Raw genomic sequence first — 14,964 nt, 5'->3', positions numbered from 1 at the left:
TTATCACCATCCGAGGTACCATATATTTATTAATTTGCCTGTGGTCCGTCTCCTGCGCGAGAACGTAAGCTGTGAATGCAGGGGCTTTGTTCTCTCCACTTCTGTACTCCCCAAACCTGTGGCAGTGCCTGTTCTGTAGAAGATGCTTGGTAAACACTTGCTGAATGAATCGATGTGTTGGGTGGGGCTTACTGGTGGGTAGACTTCACAGTCTGGTGATGGAGCAGCTGTTTCCATAAGAGACACCTTGTCCCCAGAACTCTTCTAATTATCTATAGGTCTCTTGACTTGGGCTGGACACCTGAGTGTCTGGAAGCACCTAGTTATATTGGGTTTATTTTTCTGTATAATATAAAGACAGCATCAGAGGAACATTATCAGATAGGAAGCCCTAGGTAATCTTGCCTTGATGTTCCATAGACCCTTGTCCAGTTCAGTATTGTAAGCAGTTTCTGGCTTAGTTATGAAGGTAGTACTTTATTATGGAGAATTTACACAAAGTAGACGGAAGAGTGTAATGAATTCTCTGTACCCCTCCCCCAGTCCAACCATCCCTATGGCCGGTCCAACTGCATCCGTACCACCATCTGCTTCCTCTAAAGGGAGAACTTTTAAAGACATGGCCAGAGAATATGTGTCAATTATATTGGCAAGACTTTCAATTAGACCTTAGGAAGCTGGAACGGTTCTGAGACCATAGACTCTATCAAGGTGTTGTAGGAAATATTAAGAAACAGGTAGGGCTTCCCTGGTGGTGCAGTGGTTGAGAATCTGCCTGCCAATGCAGGGGACACGGGTTCGAGCCCTGGTCTGGGAAGATCCCACATGCCACAGAGCAACTAGGCCCGTGAGCCACAACTACTGAGCCTGCGCGTCTGGAGCCTGTGCTCCGCAACAAGAGAGGCCGTGATAATGAGAGGCCCGCGCACCGCGATGAAGAGTGGCCCCCGCTTGCCGCAACTAGAGAAAGCCCTCACACAGAAACGAAGACCCAACACACCCAAAAATAAAAATTAATTAATTAATTAATTTTAAAAAAAAAGAAAAAAGAAAAGAAAAGAAACAGGTAGACATGTTTTTCTAGGATGTTTGGGGTCTGCCCTGCCTGGGAAGTAAGGAGCACACATCTAGGTCATCTCTCCTTTCCTTTTTGGCCGTATTTTGCAGAAAGTGTACCGGCTAAGTGTTGTGAATACAATACTGCCATTGACTTGCCTGCACGATGCTACAGATTTCAATGGGAAGTTGTATGGAAAGACAGAATGTCCTTTTCCCCAGACATTAATGGTGCACTGAAGTGGCCAGTTGTGGGGGAAGAAGCCCTGGGAAACTGGCCCAGGGTTTCTACTTCTGGGACCAGATGCTGCCTGTTCATTAGCTGGCTTCCTGGACCACAGGGAGGTCCTGATTCAGAGCCGTTACAAACATCTGACACTGTGGATGACTCCACACCTTAACTATGCCATCAACCTAATTCAGATTCTAATTCATAAAATATTGTCCCTGCCGTCATTTTCCTGGGGTGTGGGCCCAGGGTAGTCTGGCAGAGGTCATCTAAACCTGACAGTCCTTTGGCCAAACTGTGCCACCTGAGATGAGCTCTTTTGTGGTGGTCTCCATTCTAGTTAGTGATTTTAAAATTGGAATAAAATGAGCCTCTGATAACAGATTTTAATGGACACAGCTGAGAGAAACAGCGACTTCATGTGAAATGATCTCATTCACCGGTATTCAGTCAGCACTCAAAGTATATAACCTTTCTGCAGGTGTGAGAGAACAGTGGGGTTGGCTGACCTTGGAAATCGTTTTTGAACAAGAAGAGCACTTCACTGGTTAGCACACAGCATGGTTTGTTTTTCTAGGCTGTTGATGTCCTGGCTTAGGGGTCTTTGTGGAATCTCTGATTCATCAGCTAGATCGTCAGCGCACTATTTACTGTTTCCTGCGGTTGGGTATATTTAGTGCTGTGCTTCATTTTCCCTTCCTAATATTAGAATTCATCAGGGAGATTCCAGAGTGTTTAATGTTATTATAAATAGGTGTATTGTTAAATTAAGAGGCAAGGAAAACACTTAGTGACTGAAGATTCTGTGCACAGGAAACCTTTATGATAGATGGGTTTGTAATTTTGAGGTGTTAAGTAAAAATGTGTGATTTGCAATGATTGTCTGAATTTTTTTCCTTGAGTAGTATGATTCATTTGACTGGTCTTCCAGATGCAGGGCTGCTTGTCAGGATGTTGGAAAAGGAAGGTGGACTTGTTGGTCCTACCCTTAAAAAAAAAAAACACCTGGGCTTGATGTCAGGTCCAGTTTGGAAGATTGCTGGTCCTTAGCTTCTCTGAGTTCTGCCAGGTTTCCTTTGTCTAGTCAGCCCAGTGGGCACCAGCTTTGATTGTCAAGTAGACACATAAATCTCTCCTGTGCATTTCCTGAGTGTGAGGGTGGAGAACAGAAGGGTTAGGTACGTATCTGACGCTCGCTTTAACTGCTGTAGAGTCCGTTCCCATTTTCAAACCACTGCGTCCTGGGAAGCCAGGGAGGAAGGCTGCGTATACTTGTCTCTGGTGCCGGCAAGAATGGATCCCCTACCAGTGGGGATGGTGTTCCTAAATTAATAAAGTTACAGTGTTCAGGGCTGAACTCAATCCCCCTCCAACTTCAGAAGATGACTGACTATATTTGGAGATCAGGCCTTTGAAGAAGTGAATATGTTAAAATAAGGCCATTAGCTCTTTAGTTGCTAATCCAATATGACTGTTGTCCTTACAAGAAGAGGAAATTTGAACACAAAGAGACATCAGGGATGCTGCTCAGAGGAGAGACCATGTGAGGAGACAGCGAGAAGATGGTCATCTGCAAGCCAAGGAGGGAGGCCTCAGAAGGAACCAGCCGTGCTGACCCCTGGGTCTCGGACTTCCAGCCTCCGGATTGTGAGACAGATTTCTGTTGTTGAAGCTTCACAGTGTCTGGTGTCCGGTTATGGTGGCCCGAGCAGACTAATACGCAGGTTTAGACTCGTGTCTTAGAAGGCATCTGTTAAGATTCCCTGTTAGTTGGGGTACCGACAATGGAGGCTCCTTGTCCAGCACCATCGGGGGCCCATGGAGGAGAGGGTGTCTTTGGACCCTCTCTGCCGGCGTGGGGTGAAACCACTCTGACGGCTTCCAGTGAGATGAGATGTGCAAAGGGCACGGCGTGTGGAAATAAATACCCTCTATCACAGGAGAATGTAAGTCGGGGGAAACCCACTCCTTAAGAAAACTTATTTTTTAAAGAAAACAACTTAAGAGTTACACTGCTAAACATGAATTGCAAAATGGGCAAGTAAAGAGTGTTTGTGGGAGTTGTGTGCAACCTGGGGAACGAGTGATAAGCCATGACTGGGGCAAGGGAGGGACACCCCAGTGCCGTGGACGTAGGGTGATGAGTGATGGGGGAGAATCTTTGCTGAGTAAGAGCATAAAATTACTGAAGGAATGCTACTTGTTGGTCTTATTTGTTTGACCCTGAAAGCATGAGTTTATTCTGTTAACCAGTAGATTAATGATGGATTTCTGGTGGGGGAGAAGGTGAACTTGAAGACTGAGGTCACAGAGAATCCATCTGGAAGGACTGGGAGAGGTCCGTCGTCGCTCCAGGTGGAGAGCTGGGGCTAGTGATGAGGGTGCAGGGCAAAGAGGTGAACGGGGGCTGGAGGACCAGGGACGCTGTAAGGCTTGTTAAGGGGTTTGGACTTTTGGCCGACAACCGTGGGAAGCCCTTGGTACAGAAGTCAAGACGTGAAAGGGTGGAGCACCTCCTCCTGTGTCCCCTCCTCCTGGTCTCCCTCCCTGTAGGTGCCCACTGTCGCCTGCTGGTGACGTTGTGTACACACTATTCCGACCTGTTCTGTTTGTTTCTGTTTTTTTTTTTTTTTTTTTTTTTTTTCATTTAAACATACATCCTGGAGATGGGTTAAATCGTATCCCCCTCCCGGATTCATATATTGAAGTCCTAACCTCTGATAACTCAGAGTGTGATCTTATTTGGAGACAGGGTCTTTACAGAGGTTATAAAGTTAAAATGAGGTCATTAGGAGGGCTGTGATTCAACATGACTGTGTCCTTATAAAAAGGGTATATTTGGACACAGAGATAGGCACAGAGGGAAGGTGATGTGAAGATTCCCAGGGAGAAGACAGACCTGGGACAGATCCGTCTCTCACAGCCCTCAGAGGAACCAGCCCTGCTTCATCTTGGACTTGTAGCCTCTAGAATTGTCCATACCAGTTCGTACTTTGTTACACCATTTCTAGCAAACTATGACACACAGATTGTAAATTGTTATATCTACTTTTTTTTCCTATTTTAACTTTTTATTTAATGGACTTGAAGAAATTATTTAATAAATGGAAAACTTCAAACATACACCAGACTAGACAGAGCCTATAATGAATTCCCACAAACGTACCTTTCACCCACATTGACTAGGCTTGGGACCATCTTTTTTTGTAATACCCCCATCATTTTCTCTACCCTCATACTATTCTGAACCAAATTCCAGACATTGTTAAATAGGTCACTATCTCTGAGAGATAAAGACAACTTTTAAAAACAGAGCCATTATCACTCCCTCCTAGGAGAACTAGATCATGCTTCTGTAATATGATCAATTGTCAGTGTTCAGATTTCCAATTGTCTCAATGTCATAATTTTTTTAAGGTTTTTGAATGATGATTCAAATTAACACCTGTACATTGCAGGTTGGTTTGTCTTTTAAAATCTCTTTTAATTCCTTCTCCATCTCTCTTTCTCTCTCCTTGTAATTCATCAGGGTTTTCTCCTTGAGTGTTTTTTGTAGCCTAAATTTTGCTGATTATGTTCTTGTGAAATTTAATATGTTCCACTATTTTCTTTATTTCCTGTTAATTGGTATTTAGATCTAGAGGCTTGGTCAGATACAGGTTTGATATTTTGTTACTATTGGATTGTTTGTTTTGGGTAGTACTGTGTAGTGGGTGGTGGTGTGTTGTCAGGTTGTCTGTCTTTTTGCATTATTAGCTATCGATACAAATGTCCTGTCATGAAATATTTTTCTTTTGGGTTTTTTTTTAAACAGCTATTTAAGAATGTAAGCACTATTCTTAGCCAGCACGCCATACCAAAACTAACAGTGGGCAGTCTTTCCCCACAGGCCATTGTTTCCTGAGCCCTGTTCTAGGGTCTGTATACCTTGGACATACTAGGAAATATCTGTTTGGTCTTTGTCCCCTTTTCTGGCACAGAGCTCCTGAAACCCTTGGAATTTCCTGAGTGATGGGGTGACAGGAGCACCTCTTGTTATTAATAACGAGTGCCTTCCAACCACACCCGAATTTATGCTATTGAAGTGACTCTTGGCCCCTAAGTAGCTTCAGGATGGGGGCCGGTGGCCAGAGGAACCAACCATGTGATTAAAGGGTTTGAAGTTTCAGTCTCACCCTTTACGACTTGAACCACTGGCTAACCAAATAGTAAATATGGGGAGATTTTCTTTGTAAACATCAGTATATCAGCTGGTAACCAAAGAGGGAATGACAAAATTAGAGTATCAGCATTTTGCAATCCCTCATGGATCTAGACATTGATCATCATTTCTTTTTATCTGTGAACCTTTAAAATTTTTAATCTGAAAAAGGATTCACAGGTGACTCTTCAGTTAATTACGCATGTGTTCAAGTTCTAATCATGGTTCTAGGCAGGGATTTATAATGGTTGAATTAATAATCGGATAGCACTCCTCACTTACTCTGCATCATTACTGAGAAATTGTGTTCCCCAGATTACCTGTTGATAAAACAGATAATATGCACCTACCTCTCAGAGTTTCTCAGGTTTTCTGCTTATTAAATCAAGTGCTAGGTATCTATTAAAATGGTTTGGAAACTAAAATGAAAACTCATAGACTGTACCTTGGAGATGCCGTGTATTTTTGCATCGGTGTCCTGGGGAGGTGTACGAAGTACCCCAAACCTCTAATTATCCTTGTTCTCAGTTTGTAATCTGCGAGGCGGCCTCAGTGTGCAGAGACACCCCTGTCATTATTGATGTTTTTCTGTAGGCGATGATTGGTTTGACTTAACACGTCTCTGAATGCTGCAGACTTGAGAATGTCAAAAGAAAACTGTCTTTCTTCATAGTTTCCAGTTGTCGCAACCAGGAACCCTCCAGGGGCCTGGGTTGTAGTTTGACCACTGGGGCCACGGGGATTTTAGTTGTAGTTCCTCCAGTCTAGAATTTACTTCCTCTCTGAGGTTTATGCAAACCCATCTCACCTTCCAGCTTGTAGGAGGCTGGTTTGATTTCTTCATTTTATACAAGTTTTTCTTTATTGTATGGAAGTTTTCCTCTGTTGGTATACAGTTGTGTTTTTTTTTTTTAAAGCATAGGACTTTGGGCTGATCAAAAGAAAAATACAGTAAATAAAATAGTGTCTAGAAGTGGTAAAACTGTAAAAATTTCTACTAGAGGCTATCTAGTAAATTTCTCAGATAGTGATTTAGAATCCTTTCAGTGGGCCTGGTAGACATGGAGGTGGAGTGGACTTGTATGCCTTGAGGAAATCTGAGTCCAGGAGAGCAGAGGCCCCTGCAGTGTCTTAACAGAAATAAATACGTTATCAAGGTCGGGCAAAACTCCGCATAACTAGATATTTTTAACACGGGTATGACTTTTCACGCCTGCCTGATGACTCACAGAAGACAGTTTTATGGATCAGATATTGAGCTGGCCCTCAGGCAGTTTTGATCAAATTTTATGATAGGGTGTGATGCTAAATTATGGATGAAAAGAGAGAAAAAAGTTGTTTACTATTCATTCTCTGGAGTTTGGAGAAGTATGAACTGTCTTAATTACAGTGAGAGGCTTCAGTTCGAAGCACTTAGGCTGTTTTTAAATGTTAAAAACAATGAGGCAAATCAATGTGGTATCAAGGGACTTGTACCCAGCACCCCTGAACCCAGAGTCTGGCCCAGCTGCCTTCCCACCTCGTGTCCTTAGGCACATCGGTGTCCTCGTCTGTGACATGGAGCTGGCGTTGTGACGATCAAATGAAATAATACTATATCAAATCTCAGATTTGACCGATAATGACACACCCTTATTTTTGTGCCATTAAGAGAGAAGAAATGCTGCCAATGAAAACAGCTTCTTTCGAGTGTAAGATAGCCCTGAAATTTAGAGATCTTAAAATGCAGTGGGCAAACCTCATCTTAAAAGCCAGTAAAATAGGACTTCCCTGGTGGCACAGTGGTCAAGAATCCGCCTGCCAATGCAGGGGACACGGGTTCCAGCCCTGGTCCGGGAAGATCCCACATGCCGCGGAGCCACTAAGCCCGTGCGCCACAACTACTGAACCTGTGCTCTAGAGCCGGGAACCTAGCTACTGAGCCCACGTGCCTTGAGCCCAGACTCTGCAACAAAGAGTAGCCGCTGCAACGAAGAGTAGCCCCCACTCACCGCAACTAGAGAAAGCCCGTGTGCGGCAACGAAGACCCGATGCGGCCAAAAATAAACAAATAAATAAATAAGTCAATAAATTTATTTAAAAAATCAGTAAAATACAGTGTATATGAAAGTGCTTTGCCACATAAGCCTCAGGAGTCACATTTAATCCTTATTATGAGTCAGGGGGAGTGAAACAGAGTTATAAGAAAATACCAGTGGGCAGCACAGGCCGAGCTGGGTATTGGTTCTAGAAGGTCGGCTCTCAGTGGCTCAGGCTCCTTGCTTCGCTTAGTTTTCCAGATGGACACCAGTGTCCCTTGTTAGGGAATTCTGCCTTCTTCTGTGTTCATGTGTGGATTTCCCTCTGTGTTCGATTTTGTGGGTTTAGAGCTTGCAGGTGCTTGACAACCTTTGGTTAATGACATTATTTTTAAGGAGGAAGGCTGCAGCGGAGTCCGAGCCCCCTTGTGACAAAGCAGGTTCCAGCAGTGCTCATTCTCCAGTAGACTTTTGTTATCGGGAAGGAATTCATTCCTGCTTTGCACCTGATGTGCCGACTCCTTTAGGCTTCTCTGCTCTTCACTAGAGAAGAGCCTTTTTTGTTCAGGAATGTGTTTTACTCACATAAGAGTTTGGTTAGTTTTTGCTTTCTTCAGGTACTGTGATCTCATTTAAGAAAAATGGTGACATTGTTCCTTAACTTGTCTCCAGGCCTCCTGCTTTGTGCCTCTGAACACATAATTAGCCGTTGGTGGGGATTTTAAGGAAAAGTTTATTTCTGACTTGCCTGTGATAATCATTTCACAATATATATGTATATGAAATTATCATGTCGTACACCTTAAACTTACACCGTGTTATGTGTTAGTTATATCTCAAAGCAGGAGAGAAAAAAAGAAAAGTGTATTTCTTAGTAAAACACTGGTAGGTAAGACTTAACAATTTGCTCTAACAAAAAAGGGTTCAAACTAGCCCTAGTTGAGTAAGATGCTTTCCAGATAACTAAGTCTTTGCTGAAAGTAAGCGGAGAGAATCTTTCTGCTCTAGACAGGGGTTGCAGACTTTTTCTGTCAATGGCTCACATGCAGTATCTATTACAAATTCTTTTTTTTTTTTTTCCCCGAAACAGCCCTTTAAAGATGTAAAAATCATCCTTAGCTGCCCCTGCCCCCGCGAGCAAAAACTGGTCACAGGCTGTAGTTTTCAGTTTCTTTATTGTGACAGGAGCTCCTTGGAGAAGTGGCTGATTCTAAAGCCGGAGGAGGGAAAATATAAGAGGAGCCTGGAGCTTATCGTATAGCATCAGAGAGTGACGAAGTATAGGAGGAAAAAAGTAAAGGATGGGGCATGTCTGAAGGACCCAGGAGTCAACTTGAAACAGCTCCCAGGGGCCAAAGCTGGAACAATTTGAGCCACAAAGAAATGAGAATAATGGATTATAACCCAAAGAATAAAATAAATATCTTATGAGTTCATAACTTTGTAAATGACTGAATAAATAAGTGTGGAGGAGGGACAAATCCTCCTTACAGAAGAGTACCAAGTAATAAATGTGGAAGGAATAAGGGAAATAGAAAAATCACCACTAAAACATCACAGTGTTCATTGCTGCAGGGAAGACGCACAACTCCGGTGAAAACTTTGGTGTAAAGCTTCCCGGAGACCCGGGGTGTGTGAAGAGCCTCAGAGTGTACCCCCGGGTATCAGTTACTGTAGTCCTTTTGACCTGTGTCTACACATCCTGGGACACTCCTCCCTCCGGGAAGTACAGCTTAATTCCCTTACCCGTGCGTGTTCCCTGGACTTTGTGACCTGCTTCTGAAGAGAGGCGTATGTGAAGGGAAAAGGGTAACTTCACTGTGGTCAAACCTGGCAGAAACCCTCTGGGCCAAGGGATCCAGTTTCACGTCACTGGTAATGATTGTGCCAACATCACATGCCCCAGATACGATGTCATGAGAAGGACCTTTCACCATGTGGTGTTCTAGATTCTTCCCAGATATCTGTAACCTCAGTCCAGTCATGAGAAAACATCAGGCAACCCCATTTGAGGGACATTCTACAAAATAACTGACCAGTACTCTTCAAGAGTGTTGGAGTAACGAAACACGGACAGAGAGACATCAGAGATCAGAGGAGACTAAGGGGACATGATGAGTAAATGCAACATTGGTGGCCTGGATTGAATCCTGGAAAGGAAAAAGGGTGTTGATGGAAAAACTGGTAAAATCCAAATAAAGTCAGAAGTTCAATTAGTATTGATAGTATTGTACCAGTGTTACTGTTTTAGCTTTGATAAATACACTATGTAAGATGCTAATGTTAGTGGAAGCGAGGTGAAGGGTATATGAGGACTGTCTGCATTGTCTCTGCAACTCTTCTGTAAATCTGAAATTATTTCAAAATCAGAAGTTTTTAAGATTTTTTTTTTTGATTTGTACCAATTTTAAAGTCTTTATTGAATTTGTTACAATATTGCTTCTGGTCTCGAGGCATGCGGGATCTTAGCTCCCTGACTAGGGATTGAACCCACACCCCCTGCATTGGAAGGTGAAGTCTTAACCACTGGACCGCCAGGGAAGTCCCCAAATCAGGAGTTTTTAAAAAAAAAAACCTCTAACTTCTTATCCTGGGTTGGTCATCAGCTTTATCTTGAGCATTTGAGCATTATTTTATTAACTCTTGGTCCCATTTGTATCTGGCAGAAAATATATTGATTCACTTATTAAAGTTGATTTTGGAATGCGCATGTTAATGTTCTTTATTTCTCTTTCCAGGGGAGGCACCTGCTGCAGAAATTTCCTCATATTTTGTGATCCTGTCTGTGTGCAGTTTAATGATATTAATAGTGTTAATTGCAAACTGTGTATCCTGCTGTAAGGACCCAGAAATAGACTTTAAGGTGAGCACAGATGGTAGGAACATTTAAAGTCATCCTCTGATACATTTACCAGTAGAACGGCTGTATATCACAGTTCCTTGGGTGCAGGGGTTGGCAGATTTTTTTCTGTAGGGGCCAGATAGTAAATATTAAAGTTAAATAAAGAGCTATTGTAAATAGTAAATACTGTGGGCCATACAGTCTCTGTCATGGCTACTCAACTCTCAACTCGGCCATTGTGGCCACGTGAGCCACAGACAGCATGGGAACAGGTGGTCACCGCTGTGTGCCAGTGAAATCTCGTGTACAGAATAAAGTAGGTCTGGATTTCGCTCACTGGCTGCAGGTGCTGGCCCTGCGTCAGAGCATCATTGACAGTAGCCACTTGCCTGTTTTAATTTAAGTTTTGTCAAGTGAGGAATAAGGAATGAGGATTGAATTCACTTGCTATAAGGCCTATAAGGAGAAGCAGGCTGGTTTTGATTTTTTTTCCAAACTATGTGCTGGTGAATTTGTGGTTGTTGAGATCATTGAGGCCAGTGTGTTTTGTGCGTGAGGAAGAGCATCTTTCAGTTTACCTCGATCCCTGAGTTCCCTAAGGAGGAGAAAAGAAGGGTGCCAGTTGTAAAGCTTGCCCAGGGTCGGGGGTGGAGGTGGGGGAGGTGATAATATAGAAGGACTGTTGTCGTAGCTGCTGAGGATGGGTGGAGTCTGCCAGAAACCAGCTGGGATATCCCCTCTAGAACTTAGTGCTGGCATGTGTTAGGGCTCAGTGAAGACGTATTAAAAAGGAGTACATAAAAGAAGGAAAAAAAAGGAATGTGCACATGCAGAGGAAATGGTCTTTAATATAGAGCTTTACCAACTGGACTAGGGCTGTCCCAGGAGTCCTGAGGACCGTGGTTCAGATCAGGGGAAAACCTTTTTCGTGGACGTGTGGACCTTATTTCTCGAGCCTCACACCTGTTTCTGTCGTGTGTTCCCTTTACCTTGGGTCTGGTGGCAGCTCTGAGGAGAGAAGATGTGCTGTCCCTTTGGCTGGGCGCCAGTGTTATACACACAGAGGATGGAGGGTGGAGGACTGGGGTGGGGGTCTGGGGGAAAAGGCTCATGAGCACAGGTCATTTTCTTTAGAAGATTTCACCCCAGACATGGAGGACATGAGCGCCTAGGCCCTCGGATCAGTGCAGACACTTCTGTGGGAACCCAGCGACTGCGCCGCACGGGGGCACAAAGGTGGGCAGAGAATCCGTGTCCCTTGACTGTCAGTCTTGCTAAGGGACTTTGCACAGACACCTGGCCCTTTGGGCACAAAGATAAAGCCTGATCAGTGTTTCTGAAAATGAAAGCCAGTTTCTCTCTCACATCACGGTACCTCATTCTTGCCTTGAATTGTTCTAACCCCCCCTGATGCTTAGTGTGGACCCAGGGCATTTATGACGACACAGATTCAGGGAGGGTGTGTTTTTATCGGGCTTCCCCAGGTGATTCTGATGCAGGCGGCTCAGGGACCGCACCGTACAGAGGATCCTCTCCAGCTTCCAGACTGTAACCGAAGAAGAGTGTCACCATCTATCATTTGTGGGTTTCCTTTAGACTTAGAAGTGTGGCGTTTCAGAACTGAATGGTCCCTGGGAAGTCATTTACAGGCCAAGAAGCTGCAGTCTTTTACAAGTGACCCGGTCTTCTCTCACGACCCCATTGTTGTTATTGTTGTTATACTGTTGTTGTTGTTGTTTTTATTGTTGTTATACTGTATTACTTCTGTGAATCTTTAGAATCATCTGCTGCCTAATGGTATATCCTGCCGCTGCCAAGGTTAGGAGTGATGGATGAAGTCTTTTTTTAGGAATGTCCGAAGGGGAAATTGGACAAAGCTGTTCTGTTTAGAGGTGACCTCACAGATTGAAGTGTCCTGCTCTCCCCTCCCCCGATACAAATAGTGATAGTGTCCTAATGCACTTGACAACGTGTATGACATATATAAGAATATGCCCGTTCGCATGCATGTGAGAGCATAAATGTTATATCAGAGAAATCCACCCTTGCAACTTTCAGCTTCTCCCTTGCATGGGGGCGGGTGGGGTAGAGGGAGGTTGTAGAAAAGGGAGCTGTGTAGACGAGTGGAAAACAGTCTCTTTCAGCTTCTGTCATGGCGCCTGGTGGGGTAATGCTCGTTAATTATCTGAATGAAAGACCTTGATAATCATCTGTATCTATGTTAAATTAACATGGACACCACGGTAGGCCCAGCTCACTGGAATGATGATAGGAAGAGTCAGGATAGCTTTCTGCTGGACAGTCACTTAAAAGGTTTCCACAGCTTTATTGGTGCAGCCTCAATATTAAAGTTGCCATCTTTAGAAAGCTGGATGTTCTTAGAATGTTCATTGCACTTATGTGATACAGAGTTTAATACTGACCTTCCTGGTTCAGATCCTGATGATTTTTTTACCCAGTTTAATAATTTATCCATTATTACTCTTTCCAGAGAAATAGGACTCGCTTAAAAATATCTTTTCTGAGTCTTTTAACTATCTTTATTTTGACTGAAATCACACAGCAACTAGAAGTACATATACAATTGAAAAATAAATGTTTTGATTCAATATGCAGACAGATTTGTGAAAGTGAATAATAGTAATAAAAAGAATACCTTAAACTATAGTAACTTAAAAATAAAATGTTGAAACTGGAAGAGTATTTCCAGTTTAAGTTCCAGGGTCATTTTAGAAAACTTTGCATTTAACTTCAAGTTATCAGTTTAAAAAATTACATAAAATATGTATAATTTATTTTCAGATCTTATTTATTCTGCTATTTTGAGTTGGAGAACACAATTACATATGCTTTTTACTTGAAGTCAGTACAAATTGGAAAAAAAAATTACGGCAGTGTGTTCCAAATGAGTGAATAAATGTTCATATCTTAAATGTTAGCAGATGTTTTTGGTATTTACTCTCAAGCTGATTTATATTAGATATAACATTGCTCATCCTTTATTTTAGGAATTTGAAGATAATTTTGATGATGAGATCGATTTCACACCACCAGCAGAAGATACTCCCTCTGTTCAATCCCCAGCAGAAGTTTTCACACTTTCAGTACCAAATATTTCACTACCAGCTCCATCACAATTCCAGCCTTCTATAGGTAAGACCTTCCATCCTGATGTCATGTTTCCATGAATAATTTCTGAGAAGTGAGAAAGGGAGCCTTGCTACTAATCATAAAAAAATTGGACTGCCTGTCTCATCTGCTTGCTAATCTTTCTTCCTTCTGCTGTCTGGTGAAGCTGAATTCTAGTGGTCAGGCCCATTGCATCCCCGCAAAAGCTGAGTCCTTTCCTTTTGGACCTTGACTCTGGCATAAGAGTAAATTGGTCTCCTCGATTCTTCAAAATGGAATACTCTGACAGAGGCTCCTGGCCTCTGTGTTGGTAGACAGGCTTCTCTGCCAGTTCTCAACACTGCCTGTCTGGCTGAGTAGGACACTGCTGTTTTCTACTGGGATGTCCTGCGTTTGCGGAGGAGAGGTATATTTGGATATTACTTTCCATGCTAAGATAGAGGATAGAGGTTTCATTAGTTGTTAATTAATTTCTTATTATAAAATAGAATATCACTAGTGGTTCAATAATTAGGGATTTCTAATACTGCTGAGAAGGTTCTTTAAGTCTTTGTAGGTACCAAGCCTGCCTTGGTACTGCACACACAGCGGTGTATGGTTAGGGCAGTATAAACTGAACAGTTGATTAATATTGCTGTAGGCTATATTAAAAAAAAAGCTAGCTAAAACATGACACAGCTGGTGTGTTTCATACAAAATATTTGTATATGGTGTGAGGTAATGATCCAGGTTAATTCTACAAGTGGATAGCTAGTTGTCCCAGCAACAAGTTTTGAGGAGACGGTTCTTCCCCCCTTGAATTGTCTTGGCACCCTTGTTGAAAATCAGTTGACCATATTCGTTTAGGTTAATTTCTGGACTTTTAGTTGTAGTCCATTGATCTATGTGTCTATCCTTATGTCAGTACCACACTGTTTTGATTATTGTAGCATTGTAGTAAGATTTGAAATTGGGAAGTATGTGTCTTCCAACTTTTTTTTTTTTCTAGATTGTTTTGGCTATTCTGAGTCCCTTGCAATTCTATATGAATTTTAGGATCAGTTTTTCCATTTCTGCAAGACAGGCCACTGGAATTTGTGTGTGTGTGTGTGTGTGTGTGTGTGTGTGTGTGTGTGTATGTGTGTGTGGGCGCGTGTGTGCCCATGCATGCATATCATTTGATTCCCTTCTCATTCCCTTTTGTGTATATTTTTTATATTTTTAAAAAGTGATTATAATGGAATTACAATTACCTTAAATTTATAACAACTGAATTTGAATTTATAACAACTGAATTTATATTCACCAGCATATAAAACCTGTTCCTTCCCTTTATGTTGCCACACATTACAGCTTTATACATTGTGTGCCCATTAACATAGATTTATTGTTGACTCTTGAACAATGAGGGGGTTAAGAGTGCTGACCCACACCCCCACACAACCACCCCACCCCCAGCCCTGCACACAGTTGAAAATCTGTGTATAACTTTATAGTCGGCCTTCTGTAT

General features: G+C 42.6%; 1 protein-coding gene across 3 annotated transcripts in view; it reads left to right on the top strand.

The window, feature by feature from the left end:
• The window catches only part of LMTK2 (lemur tyrosine kinase 2), an 86,459-nt gene that overhangs the window by 19,939 nt on the left and 51,556 nt on the right, over positions 1-14,964 (top strand). For 2 of the 3 annotated variants that reach the window (XM_036827643.1, XM_036827642.1), the window contains exons 2-3: positions 10,243-10,367; positions 13,355-13,499. In XM_036827643.1, coding sequence (XP_036683538.1) covers positions 10,243-10,367; positions 13,355-13,499 — 270 coding nt within the window. Of the gene's footprint in view, positions 1-10,242; positions 10,368-12,047; positions 12,239-13,354; positions 13,500-14,964 lie in introns of those variants that run through there. The other variant, XM_036827644.1, reaches the window with a different exon arrangement.

This window comes from Balaenoptera musculus, chromosome 15, assembly GCF_009873245.2.
Source record: "Balaenoptera musculus isolate JJ_BM4_2016_0621 chromosome 15, mBalMus1.pri.v3, whole genome shotgun sequence".
Lineage (NCBI taxonomy): Eukaryota > Metazoa > Chordata > Mammalia > Artiodactyla > Balaenopteridae > Balaenoptera > Balaenoptera musculus.
The sequence above is the reverse complement of the archived record's forward strand: the minus strand, read 5'-3'. Positions and strand labels throughout refer to the sequence as shown.